The 22,290-nt window shown below is 43.9% G+C and overlaps 1 protein-coding gene across 1 annotated transcript in view; it reads left to right on the top strand.

Annotated features, from left to right (window-relative positions):
* Positions 1-21,740, top strand: part of LOC147114590 (ras-related protein Rab-31-like) — a 162,564-nt gene extending 140,824 nt beyond the window's left edge. Inside the window, exon 7 of the mRNA XM_085992360.1 lies at positions 16,684-21,740. Within this exon, the coding sequence (XP_085848486.1) occupies positions 16,684-16,781 (98 nt within the window). The 3' untranslated portion in view covers positions 16,782-21,740. The remainder of the gene's footprint in view (positions 1-16,683) is intronic.
* Positions 21,741-22,290: the final 550 nt, after the last annotated feature.

The raw sequence follows: 22,290 nt of genomic DNA, 5'->3' as shown, positions 1-22,290 counted from the left end.
GCTGTAGAAGCTACATCATTACATAAATTTAAAACAGAAATAGACAGTTTCCTAGAAGTAAAGGCAATTAAGGGTTACGGGGAGCGGGCAGGAATTTGGACATGAGTCTAGGTTCGGATCGGTCATGGCCCTGTGGGTAGCGGAGCGGGCCCAGGGGCCGTGTAGCCTGATCCTGCTCCTATTTCGTGTGTCTAATTCTGTTAGATTCAGGAGATGGTTCTATGATAGTGGATTGGCAGTTAGGATCAGATCAGCCATGATCTTATTGAATGGCGGAGCAGGCTCGAGGGGCCGATTGGCCTACTCCTGCTCCTATTTCTTCTTATGTTCTTATGTAATCTCTCGTTGTAACTTTGGCGGAGGATTGGCAGAAACCCTGGAGAAATGGCGTGAATGCCAATTCTGTGAGGTTTCCACTGATCTCTGCCGGAAGTTACAGCAGGAGATTGGGGGACCCCACAGAAATTCTACCCCATAGTTAGTAAGTACAAAAGATCTTATTAATAATATGGTAAAAATGCCATAGAGGAACAGCCTGATGCCCTTTTCATAGGTAACGAACATACGAGATTGACGGGCAGGAAAAGACCAGCTGCTCCATCAAGCCTGGCGCGCACCACAATGGCTGGAGAATCATGACCAGACACTGTTTTATTGCAGTCTGATTCAAATTAACAGCAAGCTCATTCAGGAGCCTAAGGTTAATTTTATTTTTAGGTTTTTGGTGTATCAATTCCTGCACTAATTTGGATGAAGTCTGGTTAATGGGTGTTGAGTTTCGTGATAGTTCCTGTGATGGATTGTGGGCACTGCACTTATTGCTAAGATGAGAGGCAAATTTGACAAAAGTACTGATGCAGATATAGTGCGTGTGGTATTCATCACCATGGGCATTTGGGACAGTTGGACTGCATTTGCTGGGTGGATAAACTGACCAACCATCTACTTCCCATTGAAGAGTGTGTACATAGCAGGTGGTTGCAGCTAGAACTACAGCACAATGAGAGAAAGACTGTATTAGTTTCAATAGGTGAAAATGCCTGAAAAAAAAATCCCATTGAAAGAATGGAGTTGGTGATTGACTGGAAAGATGGTGGGTTTGTGAACAAAGGATTGGGGACGGAGCAGAGCAATGGAGCAGTGTTCTGTCCAGTCACAGCTGCAAGCTGATCCGGGGAAACCAGCCAAGCTGGCAGCCAATTTGGATAGCTCTCGGGAACTGTTGAAATAAAAATCGAGGGTGCTCTGAGACTGCCAGTCTTTCATTGTTTTTGTTTCCACAAGCGAGATGGGCCAAATAAATAGTGAATGCCGAACTGCTAACGTGCGTTACCATCAGCCAAGTGTAAATACAAATCAGGATCCTCAGCCAGCCGCAGTATTTTAGAAGGTTTTTTATTTAATAAGCTAGAAACAGCTCAAAGGAAGCTGATATCAAATGGCAGGAACAGAGAACTGTTAAACCTGGAGTTTCTAAACTGGCCTATGTTTAGATTTATTTACGACCCCCTGAATCTTGTCCAGCATTCACCCCATCTCTCCTGAAGACCCTGACCCGTGGTTATGGTGCAGTTTCTTGGCACCTGATTTGACCGAAGCGACCATTCTTCATGTGCCAGCCCAGACGGAGAATTCAGCGATGTTCTCACCCACATTTACCCGTTCCGTCAAGGGTCCCTAATAATCAGGAGACTGGAGACTGAAACCTGTAACATGTCCAATGATCAAACCTGGGATCTGTCTGATCTTTGTGGCTCAGCATCACACCTGGTGTTGCAGTTGATCACTCAGCCATGGGCAGATCCGGATTAAGAATTCTTGGGCACAAAGAACATTTGAGGCCACTCCACCCCACCCCCAGTGCAACTCCGCTCCCCTCCCCGATCCAATAAAACACAATTGAGCAGTAGAATGCACGAAGGTTTAATTTTTTTGCAGGGCTACGGGGAAAGAACATGGGAGTGGGACGAATTGGACAGCTCTTTCAAAGAGCCGGCACAGGCATGATGAGCCGAATGGCCTCCTTCGGTGCTGCAAGATTCTGTGAGACATAGGCCGTAGAATGTTTATGGAGTTTCATTTCCGTGGAGAGCATTTTTGCTGCTTAAAGATTATTTTATTACCTTTGCTTCTCAGGTTCCTCATAATGGAACAAATAAGTGTTCTGTAACTTGTGAACTGTAACAAATCTGGTGTTGTGCCATAAGAACATAAGAAATAGGAGCAGGAGTAGGCCAATCGGCCCCTCGAGCCTGCCCTGCCATTCAATAAGATCATGGCTGATCTGATCCTAACCACCAATCCACTATCACAGAACCATCTCCTGAATCTAACAGAATTAGACACACGAAATAGGAGCAGGATCAGGCTACACGGCCCCTGGGCCCGCTCCGCTACCCACAGGGCCATGACCGATCCGAACCTAGACTCATGTCCAAATTCCTGCCCGCTCCCCGTAACCCTTAATTGCCTTTACTTCTAGGAAACTGTCTATTTCTGTTTTAAATTTATGTAATGATGTAGCTTCTACAGCTTTTTGGGGCAGCATATTCCATGGACCTACCACCCTCTGAGTGAAGTAGTTCCTCCTCATCTCAGTTTTGAAAGAGCAGCCCCTTATTCTAAGACTATGCCCCCTAGTTCTAGTTTCACCCATCATCGGGAACATCTTCCCCGCATCCACCCGATCCAACCCCTTCACAATCTTATATGTTTCAATAAGATCGCCTCTCATTCTTCTGAACTCCAATGAGTAGAGTCCCAATCTACTCAACCTCTCCTCATATGTCCATCCCCTCATCCCCGGGATTAACCGAGTGAACCTTCTTTGTACTGACTCGAGAGCAAGTATGTCCTTTCTTAAGTATGGACACCAAAACTGTACGCAGTATTCCAGGTGCGGTCTCACCAATACCTTGTACAACTGAAGCAATATCTCCCTATTTTTATATTCTATCCCCCTAGCAATGAAAGCCAACATTCCATTGGCCTTCTTAATCACTTGCTGCACCTGCATACTAACCTTTTGAGTTTCGTGCACCAGGACCCCCAGATCCCTTTGTACTTCAGTACTTTCCAGTTTCTTGCCATTAAGATAATAACTTGCTCTACGATTTTTCCTGCCCAAGTGCATAACCTCACACTTTCCAGTATTGTATTCCATCTGCCAAATCTCTGCCCACTTACTTAGCCTGTCTATGTCCCCTTGCAGGTTTTTTATGTCCTCCTCACTCACTACTTTCCCTCCCATCTTAGTATCATCTGCAAACTTTGATATGTTACACTCGGTCCCCTCCTCCAAATCGTTAATATAGATTGTAAAGAGTTGGGGACCCAGCACTGACCCCTGCGGAACACCACTAGTTACTGATTGCCAGTCTGAGAATGAACCATTTATCCCAACTCTCTGCCTTCTGTTAGATAGCCAATCCTCTATCCATGCCAGAATATTACCCCCAATCCCGTGATTTTTTATCTTAAGCAATAATCTTTTGTGTGGCACCTTGTCAAATGCCTTTTGGAAGTCTAAATACACTACGTCCACTGGTTCCCCTTTATCCACCCTATATGTTACTTCCTCAAAGAACTCCAGCAAATTTGTCAAACATGACTTCCCCTTCATAAAACCATGCTGACTTTGTCCTATTAAATTATGATTATCCAAATGTCCTGTTACTGTCTCCTTAATAATGGACTCCAAAATTTTACCTACCACAGATGTTAGGCTAACCGGTCTATAGTTTCCAGCCTTCTGTCTACTGCCCTTTTTAAATAAGGGTGTTACATTAGCAGTTTTCCAGTCTGCCGGGACCTTTGCCGAGTCCAGGGAGTTTTGGAAAATTATTACCAATGCATCCACAATCCCTACCGCCACTTCCCTCAAGACCCTAGGATGTAAGCCATCAGGTCCAGGTGATTTATCCGCCTTGAGTCCCATTATTTTACCGAGTACCACTTCCTTAGTGATTTTGATCATGTTTAGCTCCTCCCCCCCCTTTAGCCCCCTATTTGTCCAGTGTTGGGATATTCTTAGTGTCTTCTACTGTAAAGACTGATATAAAATATTCATTCAGTGTTTTTGCCATCTCCATATTTCCCACCATTAATTTCCCGGTCTCATCCTCTAAGGGACCAACATTTACTTTAGCCACCCTTTTTCTTTTTGGCCCCATCTGACAGTATCTTTAAATGCTAGAATATTTTGAGCCAGTGGTTGTCTACAGTTTTTCCCACATTATGGTGAGTTTTGCTCAGGGCCCCATATTTGATTGAGGCTCCTCAGCACGGACTCCATAGGCCCCTGCGCTAATCTCCCCCCTACTCCCCGGCCATTAGAGCAGCTACCTGTCCTTTCTTCAATGAAAATAATTACGCGCGTCTAATGAGGCTGGAGGCAAATGCCCCACTGACCATAGGCAGCAATTTGCATGAAGCATTGGCTGATCAGGATGGAGAACCCAGTCAGGTGTTTGCCTGCACCCAAGCAGGTGACTTTTTCTGTGTCAAAAATACTTCATGAGTGAACAACGGGTACTGTTTAATCATTTGTTTAAGATTCATAAAATGTCAGTGAGCTGCTCCCTTAGTGGTTCATTTACCAAGTGCGCTGCCTGGTGTAGAACTGACCAGGAGAGGGTCTCGTGTTCGACCCCAGGTCAATGCTAAATTAGATGAGGTGGCAGCAGGGCTTTACAATTGGATTCGCCGACAGCGGACGAGGGAGAAAGAAAGAAAATAAAAACCTTGCATTTATATAGCGCCTTCGCTTTGCCCCAAAGAGCTTCACAGCCAATTAAATACTTTATTGCAATGTAGGGAAATGTAGCAACTAATTTTCACACAGCAAGGTCCCACAAACAACATTGAGATTAATGAGCTAGTAATCTGTGTTAGGGAATGACTAAAACAACTAGTAATTTAAATCTGTGTATAACCATTTAGAATATAGAAATTAGAATACAAGAGAATACCATTGGATTTGCACTTGTTTGATGCTGGTTTTTACATTCTGGCGTAGGCAAGTGAACTCCACTGGAAATTTGGACATAAGTTCCAATCGGCAAAATTGGGGCAGAATTTTGCCATAATTTCTGTGTACGTGCGAACTGGAAAATTGGAGGCCATCAGAAAATATGATTGGCGTAAATCTTCTCAAAATCTGACCAGAATCAAGACAGGAATTGCTCTCAAGTTTCATCACCTTCCAAATGCTAGTCACAACAGCTTTAGGAAACAAGATTAGACCACGGCAGGCTTGTCTTTAGCGTGTGACATATATAATTAGAGGTAACTAGGCGTGAAGGTTGCAATTTCTGCAGCAATGCAGTGTGATCATTGGAACTTGTCATTGGAACTTGAAGGAAGCAGGACAGAGTTTGAATCTGCACTCAACTAAGCATGAACTTGTACTTCTGCGACATTGGAATAGAGCCTCAAATATCTAAAAAGTAACTTTCTTGACAGGACGGGTGTTTACACATAAACACAAGCTGTTGAGGATTGTAAAACAGCAACTCATACCCAGGCACTGACTGATCTTTGCGGTTGGTGAACATAACAATCGTAAGGAGTGTTCTGTTCCGAATGTGGAAAATGGAAGATTTACTTTTGAATGGGAAGAATTTTTGTGACATTGTGTTGCACTGTCGGAGGTGCCGTCTTTCGAATGAGACGTTAAACTGGGGTCTCGTCTGCTCTCTCAGGTGGACGTAAAAGATCCCATGGCGACTATTTTGAAGAAGAGCAGGGGAGTTATCCCCGGTGTCCTGGCCAATATTTATCCCTCAATCAACATCACTAAAACAGATGATCTGCTCATTATCACATTGCTGTTTGTGGGAGCGTGCTGTGCGCAAATTGGCTGCCGCGTTTCCTACATTACAACAGTGACTCCACTTCAAAAGTACTTCATTGGCTGTAAAGTGCTTTGAGATATTCGGTGGTCGTGAAAGGCGCTATATAAATGCAAGTCTTTCTTTCATTGCGCTGTTCATTTGGATCTACACTGCCAGTAGTTCAGTGAGGTGTTCGAGTGGGATAGATTACAGTGGTTGTGCCGTGTAGAAAAATAATGGGATTTTTGGTGGTTCTTGTATCGTTGTCAAGGTCAGAAGTCAGTCCAATGTGTCTTAAATAATTCTGTCAGTGAAGTACCTGTATTGCAAATAATGCCGTAGCAACATATACTGCCAAAGCACCGTGCCATTTTTGGTCATGGGTTAATGAAGGTCCTGTTTGTTTGAATTTGTCAGAGTTTGTTTTTTGTGGTTAGATATGATTTTAGTTCAGTCTGCTATCCCACACACATTTTACAACTCTGGCTATTACCGACTGCCTATGACATAGCGTAGCTGGGAGTGGGCATACGGAAATGATACTGAACCAGACAAAGTAACTGGAAGCCCAGCCAGCACCAGTAACCACAATAAGTCAATGTAACTCTGTTTTGATTCAGCAAGCTGGTGAATCATAGGCTAATGCAAAATTACCTTAAAGGGAGAAATCACTTGGGAAAGTCACAGAACTTCCCAAACCCGTGACCTCTACCACCTAGAAGGACAAGGGCAGCAGGCGCATGGAAACACCACCACCTCCAAGTTCCCCTCCAAGTCACACACCATCCTGACTTGAAAATATATCGCCGATCCTTCATCGTCACTGGATCAAAATCCTGAAACTCCCTCCCTATCAGCACTGTTGGAGTACCTTCACCACACGGACTGCAGTGGTTCAAGAAGGCGGCTCACCACCACCTTCTCAAGGACAATTAGGGATGGGCAATAAATGTTGGTCTTGCCAGCGACGCCCACATCCCATGAACGAATAAAAAAAAAAATAGGATTGAAATCTCTGCTGTATCATTGTCCAACATGTTGCCTGTAAGAGAACTCTGCACTGTGTTATTGTGAATTGCCATTTCAAATATTATTTAGTATATTTTAATTCATGTGGTGATATCATTGTTTCACCAGTTGTGTTGTTGAATTTGCTTTTGTGTTATCAACTAGGTGAAGTTTTCTTGCAAGACCACTTGCCAGTTGACATATGGCTGAACTTTGCTGACAGCAAGCAATCTTACCCACGCACCGCTTATCAGAAAGTTGTTGGTGTGCTGCCTGCAACTGTCCGACATGTGCTGGCGGTGGACTGCATTGTTTGCCACTGCTGCTGTGAACTCTACTCCATGTTGTCTGCCTTTATTTAGTTGCAAGCATGAAAACAGATTTACTCGGAACTATGAAAAAGATAACCATATGATACCACTGAAGACCGTGTCATTATGTTGGGTTGTCGGAGGTGCAGGCATGACATGGCCGAAATAATTTAAACACCGTCACCATGAAAATGGCTTCGACACAGATCAGCCATGATCTCATTGAATGGCGAAACAGGCTCAAGGGGCTAAATGGCCTACTCCTGTTCCTATGGCTAGTCCACGATGCTCCAAACATCATATACTTACTCGAGCGTTGGTGGTACCTCTCCAGTGCTTTGAGGTGCCTGCTGTACATGGTCCATGTCTCTGAGGCATATAGCAAGCTGGGTATCACTGCTGCCCTGTAGACCATGAGCTTAGTGCCGGGTTTGAGGCCCTGGCCTTCAAACACTCTCTTTCTCAGGCGACCGAAGGCTTCACTGGCATACTGAAGGCAGTATTGGACTTCGTCGTCGACGCCTGCCCTTGTTGACAGTAGGCTCCCGAGGGATGGAAAGTGGTTCACGTTGTCCAAGGCCTTGTCGTGAATTTTGATAATCGGGGGGCAGCACTGTGTGGCAGCATTGTGTGTCGCAAGGTCCTGCAAATCCATTGGCAGGATAGGCGCACCAGCATCAGTGTTCTTGCTCAGGCCAATATCCCCAGCATCGAAGCTCTGACCACGCTCAATCAGCTCCGATGGACGGGTCACATTGTCTGCATGCCCGATACGAGACTCCCAAAACAAGCGCTCTACTCGGAGCTCCGGCACGGCAAGAGAGCCCCAGGTTGGCAGAGGAAATGCTTCAAGGACACCCTCAAAGCCTCCTTGAAAAAGTGTAACATCCCCACCGACACCTGGGAATCCCTGGCCCAAGACCGCACAAAGTGGAGGAGAAGCATCCGGGAAGGCGCCGAACACCTCGAGTCTCTTCGCCGGGAGCAAGCGGAAGCCAAGCGCAGGCAGCGCAAGGAGCGCACGTCAACCCAAGCACCCCACCCACCCGCCCCTTCAACCACCGTCTGCCCCATCTGTGACAGAGACTGTAGGTCCCACATTGGACTCATCAGTCACCTGCGAACTCATTTTTAATGTGGAAGCAAGTCATCCTCGGTTCCGAGGGATTGCCTCAGAAGAAGAAGACTTACTCGAGATTGTTGGTACGATCAGATTGTGCTTTTAAGATTGGACTGCTGAGGAGAGCTGAAGGATTTGGCCGCATTATCCGCACATTAAAGTAGACCGAGAGGCCTTTGCATATACATTATATATGACAGTGTGCGCTGAGGTAGCTAATCCCAACTAGGCAGCAAAAAAGGATGTTACAGTTGGTCTCACCGTACCTGAATTGCAGAGGGAAAAATCAGTTAGGGTTCGCGGTCCTGATCACAATCCAGCAACCCCCGCTGAAAGTGCTTATATGTGAAAATTGGGTGAGAACAGGATTGAGCTCTGTTGTGATGCCTCCACAGTCGAGTAGCCCACCAGCGCTTAGAGTTAAAGTTCACACAAAAATAATGCTGTTTATAAAAGGTACTGGAGGGGGTGTCCTGGAGGGTGCCCAGTGTCAGTTGACTTGTACTCCAGCAAGCGGTTTACATAGAAACATAGAAGATAGGAGCAAGAGTAGGCCATTCGGCCCCTCGAGCCTGCTCCGCCATTCGATGAGATCATGGCTGACCATCCAAACTCAGTACCCTGTACCTGCCTTCTCCCCATATCCCTTGATACCTTTAGCTCTAAGAAATATATCTAACTCCTTCTTGAATATATTTAAAGAGTTGGCCTCAACCGCCTTCTGTGGTAGAGAATTCCACAGGTTCACCACTCTCTGGGTGAAGAAATTCTTCCTCATCTCTGTCCTAAATGGCTTACCCCTTATCCTTAGACTATGACCCCTGGTTCTGGACTCTCCGACCATCGGGAACATTTTACCTGCATCTAGTTTGTCCAGACCTGTCAGAATTTTATAAGTTTCGATGAGATCCCCTCTCATTCTTCTAAACTCCAGCGAGTATAAGCCCAATCGACCCAATCTCTCCTCATACGTCATTCCTGCCATCCCAGGGATCAGCCTTGTGAATCTTCGCTGAACTCCTTCCATGGCATGAACATCCTTCCTCAGATAAGGTGACCAAAACTGCACACAGTATTCAAGGTGTGGTCTCACCAAGGCCCTGTACACCTGCAGCAGGACATCCTTGCTCCTGTACTCAAACCCTTTTGCTATGAAGGCCAACATACCATTTGCCTTCTTCACCGCCTGCTGCACCTGCATGCTTACCTTCAGCAACTGGTGCACAAGGACACCCAGGTCTCGTTGCACTTCCCCTTCTCCCAATCTATTGCCATTCAGATAATAGTCTGCCTTTCTGTTTTTGACACCAAAGTGGATAACCTCGCATTTATCCACGTTATATTGCATCTGCCACGCTTCTGCCCAATCACCCAACCTGTCCAAATCATCCTGGAGTTTCTCGGTATCCTCCTCGCAGCACACACGCCCACCCAGCTTTGTGTCGTCTGCAAACTTGGAGATATTACATCTAGTTCCCTTATCTAGATCATTAATATATATTGTGAATAGCTGGGGTCCAAGGACCGATCCCTGCGGTACCCCACTAGTCACTGCCTGCCACTCGGAAAAAGACCCGTTAATTCCTACTCTCTGCTTTCTGTCCGCCAACCAGTTCTCTATCCAAGTCAATACCTTGCCCCCAATCCCATGTGCCTTAACTTTACACGCTAATCTCTTATGCGGGACCTTATCGAAAGCCTTTTGAAAGTCCAAATACACATCTACTGGTTCTCCCTTATCTATTTTCCCAGTTACATCCTCAAAAAATTCCAGTAGATTAGTCAAGCACGATTTACCTTTTGTAAATCCATGTTGATTTTGCGCACAGCGGTGAACGTGCGGCGCTAGCCGTTCCTTACACTTGCACTTGCCAACAGACTTTCTTTGGGATTTTGCACTGGAACTTACTGTAAATTAGAGAGCCAAAACAGAGAAGGGCCCTGTGAAAGGGGATCTGGGACCTGTGTAAATAGGGCAAGCAATGGTATATCTCCTTAACCAATTAGATTGTAGAGTCGTTAATGAGCAGCGCAGAGTCTGAACCAGGAAGTGTAAGTTTAATGCAATGTCAAATCAGGTACAGAAAGTGAAATAAAGAGAGGGAGAGAAAAATTGGATTAAGAGAGAGAGAGATAAAAGAGATAGAAAGAAAAAGTGAAAACAAATTACATTATTTAAATTTTTTACAATCTCCAACAATAATTAAAATCTGAAGGAATGAGAGTCCACACTTGTAAAAGTTAATTTTCCATGCCAGGAGGTTGTTTGGCAGTAATTAAAACTTACCACCCTGTTAAAAATTTACTCTCACTGGAATTAATAATTATTCAACTTTATTGTCATTGTACAAGTACATGAACAACGAAATGTGATCTTGCAAGCTCCCATGAGTCCAGTACAAATAACATTAAACGTAAATAGCACCGTCCTGGGATAAGAAAAGCCGCTGCATCTGTGCGCGCCGCCATTCCATTTCCACCATTTCTCCTGTCCGACAATCTTCAGCCCAACGCCCGGGCCTGCTCACCAGCCGCCCCTCCTGGGGCTCCTTCCGTGACCTTCTCACCAACCGCCCCTTCTCGGGGCTCCTTCCGTGACCTTCTGTACCTGGTTTTACCCTGATGGTCACCCCTCTAGATACTAACCAGGCCTAGCTCTGCTTAGCTTCCAAGCCTTGCCAGTGACCCTGTCCCTAGTCCCAGGGTATCTAGTGGGTAAGTACTGCAAATTCACGCCATTCCATGTCTTTCAATGGTGAGTCTCTCAGTGAGATAGCATTCTCATGCAGCTTCTAGCGGACCAGGGCATTTGGGACAGCAACTTCCGGATTTCTGTGTTTAACTGCACAGGTGCGGTTATTTCTGCAGCAAAATCTGACAGAATATCTAGAGGAGAGAAGGGCAGAAAATTGGCAAAAAGAAGAAAAAATATAGTTAAATACACACACTACAATGGTTATAGAAGGCGAGGTGAAAGTACTGTCGATGTGAAGTATTTATGTCCCTCGCATCTATTAGTTGGCATTAGTACTGTCAGTCAATGGACCCAGTCTCTCAAGAGACCTTTTGCCTGAGATTGATAGGTTTTTGGATATTAAGGGAATCAAGGGATATGGGGATAGTGCAGGAAAGTGGAGATGAGGTAGAAAGATCAGCCATGGTCTTATTGAATGGCGGAACAGGCTCGAGGGGCCGAATGGCCTACTCCTGCTCCTATTTCTTATGTTCTTTTGATGTCAGTGGGAGAGGTCCACCTTATTTCAATTTTGGATGAAATGGTGGCCCGTGGAGAAGCCTGTCAGATACTGATTATTCTGTAAGCATTTGAGGGATGTGATAGGGGCAGAGTAAGCCAGTCTTCATTCGCAATACAGTAGTGTTGTAATCAGATGCAAGATTTGGCTGACTGGCTCTTTCTCAATATTTATATCCGATTGTTTATTCTGAGGTTTTAATGGAAAATCATGCACATTTGTTTGGAAGCTTTATTAAAAAAAATACAGGAGTATGTCTTAAGGAATGGCCCATGATTGTTGAAGTCTGTTGATGACTCAAGAGATTAATCAAAGTTTTTTTGCTTGTGGATCAAAAATAAAAACAGATGTAGAAACAAGACAGAACAAGTACACACCATTTATTGCATAGCATCAAAATCACCATCTGGAGTTTCATTTAAATGGGATCAATTTTCAGCCTTTTTGAATCTTGTAATTTCAGTAATAAAGGGAGCAATGAAATTAAACCCCTTTGTCTTACTTGTAAAATATCTTTGAACATTCAGATGTGAAAGATTTGTTTTACTTCAGGGGAAGGTACCATACCATCTCAGCGAAATGTTTTTCAGTCTAGTTTTTAACTTTATGGTTTAAATCTCTTTCATGCATGGAGTTCTGCAATAACTTAGCCGAATTGGGAAGTGGGAAGTGTGCAGACCAAGGGAATCACCTGGCAGTATAACACACTGTAGACTTTACTGGACTGCAGGCCAGTTGTTTTTTTAACTCCATAGGGTATTAACTTACACATAGTGGTGAATTAAAAAAAAAACAACTAGTCCTGAAATCCGTTTCTCTAAAGAGATGATTAAACTCTAAAATACCACGGTGCTGCATTGTACTACGAGCAGATCCTCTTGGCCAACTTCCTCTCCACTCTGCTTCAGCAAACAACACAGGGCTCCATGAGGAATCGTGTAATTTTCAGTAAGCTGTTTGATCAGGGGTGGTGTCACAGCCAAGCCCAATTCTACCCTGAGCCAACGTCAATATGCGAGCAGTTTTCTTTAGCAGGGTCACTGGATGGTGATGAGGGGAGGGAACCATGGCTCGGAACACTGAGGGCAGGTGTAGTGCCCTTACTGCTGAGCCAAATGAGATTAGCTAACTCAAAAACGGAACTTATTGCTTAAGTGTTAGTTTGGCTCAGTGGTAGAACGCATGCCTTGAATCAGAAAGTTATGAGTTCAAGACCTACTCATAGGACTTGACCACAGAGCACATAGGCTGACACTTCAGTGCATTCATGAAGTGCTGTTTTTCAGATGTTAAACCAAGGCCCAGTCCACTTGTTCAGTTGGAAGTGAAAGACTCCATGAAATTATCTGAAGAAAAGCAGGGAATGCTCCCAATGTCCTGGCAAATGTTCCTCTCTCCACCAAAACAATTCAAAATGGCCGTTTATCTCTTTTCTGTTTTTGGGACCTTGCTGAGCACAAATTGGCTGCCACACTTGCCAGTTGTTTCACTGCACCCAACATCAAGGAATGGTTGAGTACACTGGACGCAGCAAAGGCTACGGGTCCCGACAATATCTCCGCTGTAGTGCTGAAGATCTGTCCTTCAGAACTAACCCTACCTCTAGCCAAGCTGTACCAGTACAGCTACAACATTGGCACCTTCTCGACAACGTGGAAAATTGCACAGGTATGTCCTGTCCACAAAAAGCAGGACAAATCCAACCCGACCAATCACCGCCCCATCAGCGGCAAATCCCAATCATCAGCAAAGTGATGGATGGAGTCGTCAACAGTGCAATCAAGCAGCACTTACTCACTAATAACCTCCTCACCACCACCTTCCCAAGGGCAACTAGGGATGGGTAATAATTGTTGGCCTTGCCAGTGGCGCCCACATCCAGAGGATGAATTTAAAAAAACATAGCATCAATGATTATATTTCAAAAATAATTCATTAGCTGCGAAGTGCTTAGGGACAGCCTGATGACATGAAAGGTTTAAAATAAATGCAATTTCTTTCTTTGTGACCATCTGCTGGAACACTTTACCCTCTTACTATTTACTAAACTCATTAAATGGATCAACACTTGAACCAAACTGGGATTTTCAATATTGTTTGTTATTTCCAACAAGTTCACTGGGCCAAAGGAGAAGAATCAGACCAGGTATGAAATCATTTTAACCCCTGAACTGTTAGGTGAGTTTTTCAGACAAATTAAAGATCTCTGAGATAACTATTATTTTTTGGATATTTGATACCTTTCTAACTCCAGAATATTCACCTGTTTAGAACCATTAAATAAGTGGCCAGACCGGGTAAGGATGGCAGGTTTCCTTCCCTAAAGGACATTAGTCAACCAGTTGGGTTTTTACAATAATTGGGTACAATATATATGTTAGAAATAGCATTGAGCTCTAATGGAGTGTCTGTAAAATTAGATTTTATTTTTCTAATTTATTTCCTTTCTTTCCTGAAACTGATTCTTGCTGGTATGATGGCAGTTACTTTCCACTATCACACGCAGACAGGCAATGCAATGAGTACTAGCAGGCTATTCGATCATTTAAAAAAAAATTATTCCTGGGATGTGGGCAAGGCCAGCATTTTTTGCCCAACCATAATTGCCCTTGAGAAGGTGGTGGTGAGCCGCCTTCTTGAACTGCTGCAGCCCGTGTGGTGAAGGTACCCCCACAGTGCTGTTAGGAAGGGAGTTCCAGGATTTTGACCCAGCGATGATGAAGGATCAGCGATATACTTCCAAGTCAGGATGATGTGTGACTTGGAGGGGAACTTGGAGGTGGTGGTGTTCCCGTGTGCCTGCTGCCCTTGTCCGTCTAGGTGGAAGAGGTCTGGGAGGTGCTACCGAATAAGCCTTGGCGAGCTGCTGCAGTGCATCTTGTAGATGGTACACACTACAGACACGGTGCGCCGGTGGTGGAGGGAGTGAATGTTTAATGTGGTGGATGGGGTGCCAATCAAGCGGGCTGCTTTGTCCTGGATGGTGTCAAGCTTCTTGAGTGTTGTTGGAGCTGCACTCATCCAGACAAGTGGAGAGTATTCCATCACACTCCTTACTTGTGCCTTGTAGATGGTGGAAAGTCTCTGGGGAGTCAGGAGGTGAGACACTCACCACAGAATACCGAGCCTCTGACCTGCTCTTGTTGCCACAGTACTTTTGTGGCTGGTCCAGTTTCTGGTCAATGGTGACCCCCAGGATGTTGATGTTGGGGGATTCGCCAATGGTAATGCCATTGAATGTCATGGGGCAGTGGTTAGACTCTCACCTGTTGGAGATAGTCATTGCCTGGCACTTGTGTGGCACGAATGTTACCTGCCACTTATCAGCCCAAGCCTGAACGTCGTCCAAATCTTGTTGCATGCGGGCATGGACTGCTTCATTATCTGAGGAGTTGCGAATGGCACTGAACACTGTGCAGTCATCAGTGAACATCCCCATTTCTGACCTTATGTTAGAGGGAAGGTCATTGATGAAGCAGCTGAAGATGGTTGGACCTAGGACACTGCCCTGAGGAACTCCTGCAGCGATGTCCTGGGGCTGTGATGATTGACCTTCAATCACGACAACCATCTTCCTTTGTGCTAGGTATGACTCCAGCCAGTGGAGAGTTTTCCCCCCCGAGTGCCTTGGAACATTGTTACGTTAAAGGTGCCACATAAATGCAAATTATTGTTGTAACTTGAAAGTAAAGTAGGCAACATCCAGTGTTCCCTGTAATTTTGTTTTTGGTGCGCGGTCCCTTTAAATTTGCTGCGCGGTATCTGGTGTGCAGCCTGCTCATGACCTCCTGATTGGTGCGTGACCATGCACCCGCGTGGCCGGGTTCCTTCGGGGGATTATTGGCAACATGTGTACTCCATGAATGGTATTGAAATAACTAAGGATGAAGCTGAGAGATAAATCTGGAGATTTTAGTAGACTCAAAATTCCTGTGGCGTAGCAATCAACAAAGCAAATAGATTGCTGAGCAATAGACTAAAACAACAGAGTACAATTTAGAGGGAGACATACCGGAGCTGCACTTTGTTCGGGTCAGACCACACTTTGAGCACTGTAACTAGGTCCAGTCACGGGGTAGAGATTCAAACACTAGAGGCATTTTTTAAAAAAGCTATGAGACTGCCCCTAGCATCTCAACTGAACTGAAGTGTGAGGAATAACTGAAGAAACCTGGGCATTTCAGCCTTGAAAAGAGACAACTTGAGAAGAGAATTGATTTGAAAGAAATATATATAATATATCATGGAACAGAAAAGCTGGGTCTGGTACATGACGTCAAACTAAACCCTGATAGTTAGACAAGGGGACACAGGTTCAAACTAGGGAAAGGACTGATGTCAGAACATTTTTCACACAAAGAGCAATCAATACATGGAATGGATTTCTGGGTCGGGTAGTGGAGACAAAAATCTTGACGTTATTTTTGCAAGAATTGGATGCCGTGCTGGGGGATAAACTAAGACAAGACGAGCCTTCCCCATCGGTATTTGCGCTGTGATCTTGTGATTCGTATTATTAATCAAAAGTATGATAATAATAACTAGGAATAAATAAGACCGGCTGGCTTCATTATTTGACAGCATTATAAAAGATATAATAAAGATACAGGAAACTTTGCGATATCCGGCACCGACGGGACCGAGCTGCTGCCGATCTATCAAAACTTCCGGATAGACCAGCACTAATGTTGAAGGATACGGAGGTTTTCATCTCCGTATCTGACAACAAACACTGTTGCTTAGCAACAGCTTGTAAACACTCGGCCCGTACCTTGGAAGCATCTCTGAAGCTGTTGTTAAGCTACAGAGACGCTTTCCAGAGCCTGACTGTTAAAAAAAAATGCTAGGAGAAGAAAAAAAACCTAACCAAAATGGCTGCTGATTTCTGCCGTTAGATCGAGATTTCCGGACATACAACCTCCGGATAAACCAAAATTTCCTGTATGAATCATTGGATTAATTTTAAAAAAAACCTGAATAAAAAAGAAAATGATGGAAATTTGACAGGTTATGACATTTTGGGTGCGCGCCATACATCAGAGCACCTGAATCACTGATGTGCCATTTCAGTAAACTCAGAATCTAGGAATTTTAAAAACAGTTTGTACTGTGAGTAACCCCGGTGATCAGTAACGTTTCCTACTGTGCTTTTTCAGGCCAACAGATTCCACCCTTGGATCCCTCTCAGATCAGTAGCAATGGAGCTTTCAAAGTTGGAAGACACATGGTACAATCGAGCAAGCGCTGCTGCTGAGCAGCCAGCTGCCTTGGAGAACAAACCCAAGCAACGTTGAATCGTCATCCTCGTACCAAGCAGCCATACAGGGAAAAAAAAAAGGAAAATAAAAACCCTTTTTTTTTTTGTGTTATTGTTTGAATTATTTAGCAGTCTCGAGGTTATTTGTCAGTGGTTAGGCTGCTGACTCTTTCATTCTAGCACACTGTTGTCCTGCTTTCATGAAGTTACTGTAAGAGGTTCCAGGGAGAGCACGTGCACTATGAATGATAATATTGAAATGCCAGTTATCCTTTTTTGTTGTCCTGCTTCGTTCTTCCACTGATTTTTTTTTAAAGCCCTTTACTCTTCCTCTTCTGAACACAGTGACCGAAGTCCAATTTACTTTCTGTACCCACTCTTGGTTTCAAGCAGCCAGAAGCAAATTAAATCTTCTTCAGTGTAATCCTAATTTATGTGCACAGCCCATGGGTAAGCGCTTCAGCTGTAATGTTAGCCCCCAATCACAAATTACAAGTTACTAAATGGTCTGTTCATTTATCCCTAGCTGATTAAAGAAAAAAAAACAACCAAACCTTATTAAATGGCTATGAAACACAGTAAAAGCCAAACACTGGTGACGGACTCTTCAATGTTCCTTTCATGCCCCATATTTATAAAGTGTAAAGGTCATATAAAGGTTAAAATTACTCCTATGGTCATCCTGTGAGCTTGCAGGGAAAATGAATTACCTTGAGTGGCAATGGGCTATGAAGACCAGAAAGATCCCCGGATTGATTTTAACTAGGGTGGCGGTTAACATCATCGCCTTTGGAGTCAGGAGGGGAAAATCAGTCAGGATTCTCATTTCTGCTCACGAGCCAGTGAGTCCTGCTGGAAAGTGTGAATGTGCGGAGGTAGGGTGAGGACTGAGTGGAGGAAAGCTGCGATCCTTTCCGCTATCGCCAAGGGTGAATGGCTTACCCATACTCATTGGCTAGGCTCATAAATGAAGAATGGCCATTTGATGCCCCAACAAGAGTCAGTGACGTCAGGAAAGAAGGGGAGAAAATTGATGAAAATAGTTCTTTCTAGGAATGGCAGAAATTACTAGGGCTTAGTTAAGAATATAAACTAAAGAATTATAGTAGTTTAGGAGTAAGAGATTCAACAAATCAGGACATGCTTCCCATAAATGTGCTTATAATGCCAGATAGCCAGGAGCTCCATCAATATGTTGTTGTCCTCAACCAGCCTCCCCTTGGCACCCATCACAAAGCCAAATAAAATTCTAATTTGTGTCCCCTGTTAGGTGTGTGAGCTGGCACAAACAATACCTGTATTTGTGCTTCTTTTCCAATCCAGGCTTCTTCAAGTTTGGGTTATCTTTAAAACAAATTGTTAAGAAGAAAACTTGCCATTTCCATTTCCTTCACGAGTCATTCTTGTGGACTAACGGAGCGTAACTGCTGATTTTTATACCAGTTTGTATTGAGTTATGAATAGTGTATGTGCTGTGGACATGAGTGCTTGGACCGGGGTTGAAACTGCCTCATACTCATTGCATTTTTGACCTTTAGCACAGTTAAATATAAGAAAGCATGCAACATGAAAGGGCCATACAGTCCGTCAAACCTGTTCCTTCCACTGACTATGTACAATCTGCTTCTCAAAGGTAATTCAGTTAAACTCTGGAATATCTACCTAAGTTTGCATTCTACATAATTCAACTTTGATTCTTTGCTTTCATTACCAGGACATTTCCACAGTTCCAGCAGCTCACAAACCATTATGAACTAATGTACTAATTTACTGTAACCGACGCACGGACAGCACCTGCTGTTCGTTAGACCTGCCCTTTCCTGATTACTTTCGATGAGCTTTTGCACGGCAAGTTGCTGCAAGTGGGAGTTTGAAACAGCGCGGCGCCCTCTACAGGGCATCTGCGACCTGTGTGAACAGGGGCAAGCAACTGTGTATTTCCTTAACCAATCACATTGAAGAATCGTTAATGAACAGGGCCGAGTCTGAAGCAGGAAGTGCAAGTTAGAATTGGGAATTCAACGTCAAATCATGTGCAGAAAGTGAAAGAAAGATTGGATTAAGAGAGAGAGATAAAAGAGATAAGAAAAAAAATGTAATTTAATTTTAGTTTTAATCTCCAACAACAATTAAAAGCGGAATGAATGAGACTCCACACTTGTAAAAGTTCATTTTCAGTGCCAGAGAGGTTGACTGGCAGTAATTAAGACTTATCATGCTGTTAAAAAGGGTACTCAGACTGAAATGGACAAGCCCTAACTTTCGGTGGCGAGTTTAATCTGTCCCTACAATGCAAGTACCGGAACTTCATGCTGTTCAATAAATTTGAATGGGGAGCCAGATGGCGAGATACCGTTTTTGCGCAGCTTACGGAGGATCGGTGCACCTCGGGTAGCAACTTCTAAATTTTCACCGCTCCCTATCTCTGTAATCTCCTCCAGCCCTACAGCCCTCTGAGCTATCTGTGTTCCTCCAATTCTGGCCTCTTGAGCATCCCTGATTTTAATCACTCCACCATGGCGGCCGTGCCTTCAGCTGCCTAGGCCCTAAGCTCTGGAATTCACTCCCTAAACCTCTTCACCTCTCTTTCCTCCTTTAAGACGCTCCTCAAAACCTACCTCTTCTGCCCTAATACCTCCTAATGTGGCTCGGTGTCAAATTTTGCTTGATAACGCTCATGTGAAGCGCTTTGGGATGTTTTACTATGTTAAAGATGCTATATAAATACAAGTTGTTGTTATCTGCGCTTGGTCCAATTTGCGCAGAAATAACGATGAGCGCCGTTAGCCTCACTACTATTTTTACAGTTAATTCTGGCCCAGTGTGTTTGATCACCCTCATATCTGTACACATTCCTATAATCTTCAATGCTGCCCCTAACTATTTATCCAATCCCCTTTCTTTGAAGGAGTTACCCAACTCAGCACCAACTGCTTTTGCTGAGAGCCTGCCCATATATCCATTGCGAGGGGGATTTCTTCCAGCCTCTATTAGAAAGGACTTTTCATCAGTTTGGCATAGAGTTAGACCCACCACGCCATCCACTTCCAGCAGCCCATTCTCTTTTTCATAGTAACAACTTCTATTTGCCTCACTACCGGTTCTCCTTTTATGGCTGATTGTTCTCGCTTTGTTATGACAATGCGATCTTTTCTCAATGCTGTTAAGATTTTATATCTAAAAGTCGGAATAAATTAAGCAGTGATTGGGGCTCTGTAGTGGGATTCTCTCTCATTTTGTTTTCTTTTGTTCATGTTGTATAGAAAGCATTCTTCTATCCCTAGCTCCTACATTTTACTTACAGGCATCATGGATTGGAATTTATTACAGGTTCCATGTTTTTTTTTTGCAAACCCATTCCGACTGTGGCAGTATTTCTGGTACATTGCTGCAGAGGGGTTGGATACTGTATTACCGTAGCCCCCTGACATATTCCCAATCTGTAGGGTGCAGCATTCAATGCCTACAGCACCATTTGGTGCTAGTATAAAAATGGTGCCTGTCCTATCATCATTTTCTTTCAAATATTTTCAAATGGAAACATGCAGAATAATTGAAAGTTGCCAATAGCACTGATGGTTTCCACCTTTTCAGAGTTTGGCTCCATTGTATGAGCAGGGGTACAATGGCAATATTGAACTTCCTGTGCTGTGTGAGGTTATTTGTTTCGTGCTGCACAGATTTAGCTCCAGGGCCTTTGCAGAAAAGTGCACCAGAAATCAATTTAACTGAATGATTGATAATCAGTTTTCAACTGTAAAACTCCATGTCACAATGCGTCACTAAATTGATTTTTTTTTATGCCACCACGCATGGAATGGCAAGTTGATTTATGGCCCAGTGCAAAGTGTTCAAATGAACACATAATACAAATTGAAAGACTTTGTCGTATTATGTATGACGTTTATGCTTTTGGTCTCTGCTCTCATTTATTTCTGTGCAGTGTGCCACGCACCATCCCGCACAAGAGGTAGGTGCTGCTAGGTTTCTGTTGTTGACCATTAGGAAGGTCACAAGGGCAGCACAGGGTGGCTCTACATTAAGTTTCACTCCTCCTCCTCCCTGTGGAGAAGCTCCTGGCTTCTGCTCAGCACCTTCCTGTGAAAGATGGCTCACATTGGGAACTGGTCATGCAGGAAGACGTGAGCACAAACCTACATCTCCTCTCTCCATGACGCGGCACAATAACGATAGCTCCAACGCCTCTGCATTCCGCGATCTTCATGATGCGGGAATTAGAAAGGCTGACTGGTTTGTGAAATGCTGATCACTGACAGGAACCAATACCTTCCACGATTATTGAACTGCTTTGTTTCGTAATTATTGAACCTCTGCTGCCATTGATTTCTTTAATTGCTTCAGATTAATAGCCCCGCTACCATTTATCATACAGAACTTAACAGCGATTACTGAATAATCACACGTTATGGTTGTCTGGTGTAACTTGCTGCATAAAAACATCCCGACTAGATTTTGTTTCCAATTTAATCATAATTATGGAGATGCTGCAAAATAATCAATTTGTTTTTCACATGATCTTGGCAGCCAATAAGGGAAAACCTGGCTACAGTTCTGAAGAAATGTATGCTCCTGCCTCGGTAATCAATAAATAAATTGTGACTGAAGGATTTGTTTCTATATAAATCTACACCAATCATAATCACAGAGTTTTTTCATGACCAGACTCTTTGGCACCGATTTGGGTATTTTGTTAGTCAAGTGTAACTCATTTTAATGCTCAGCGTATTTTCAATTAAAATATGTGTTATTTTTTAGTTTGGGCTGGTCCCATATAGTACATGTCAATTAAATGGGTACAATGTCTGTGTTATTCTCATCACTAATATTGTATAGTATTACTATTAACATAGCAGTTTTGCTTAAGAAGCCCTACCTTTACCTGAAGGTAAGCAGTTTCAATGTACATTTAATAAACATCATTTCGTAACAGTTCAACGTGTGAGCAGTGAGTGTTGTCTCAGATGGTCAGTTTTTTTTTATTCGTTCCTGGGATGTGGGCGTCGCTGGCAAGACCGGTATTTATTGCCCATCCCTAATTGCCCTTGAGAAGATGGTGGTGAGCCGCCGCCTTGAACCACTGCAGTCCCTGTGTTGAAGGTACTCCCGCAGTGCTGTTAGGGAGGGAGTTCCAGGATTTTGACCCAGCGACGATGAAACAACGGCGATATACTTCCAAGTCAGGATGGTGTGTGACTTGGAGTTTATTCTTGCATGGGCAGAAAATTATGGATCACTGCACAGCATTCAAAATTTCAGAATGGCTAAAATCATCATGATGCTTTATATTTGCAAATTGTTTTTACTCACCACATAAACTTGACAGCATTTTAAATTCAGGAGGGTTGCTTGGGATGCCTGAATACATCAATTAATTTTAAGCACTTTATTAGGAGGAGATTGCAGGGGCTCTGACACAAATTTTCAGAACCTCTCTGGCCACAGGGGATGTACCAGAGGACTGGAGAACAGCTAATGTAGTACCATT

Source organism: Somniosus microcephalus, chromosome 7 (genome assembly GCF_052327205.1).
Source record: "Somniosus microcephalus isolate GS21.2 chromosome 7, FLI_Smic_1.0, whole genome shotgun sequence".
Taxonomy (NCBI): Eukaryota; Metazoa; Chordata; class Chondrichthyes; order Squaliformes; family Somniosidae; genus Somniosus; species Somniosus microcephalus.
Note: the sequence above shows the minus strand (reverse complement) of the source record. Positions and strands in the feature narration are given on the sequence as shown.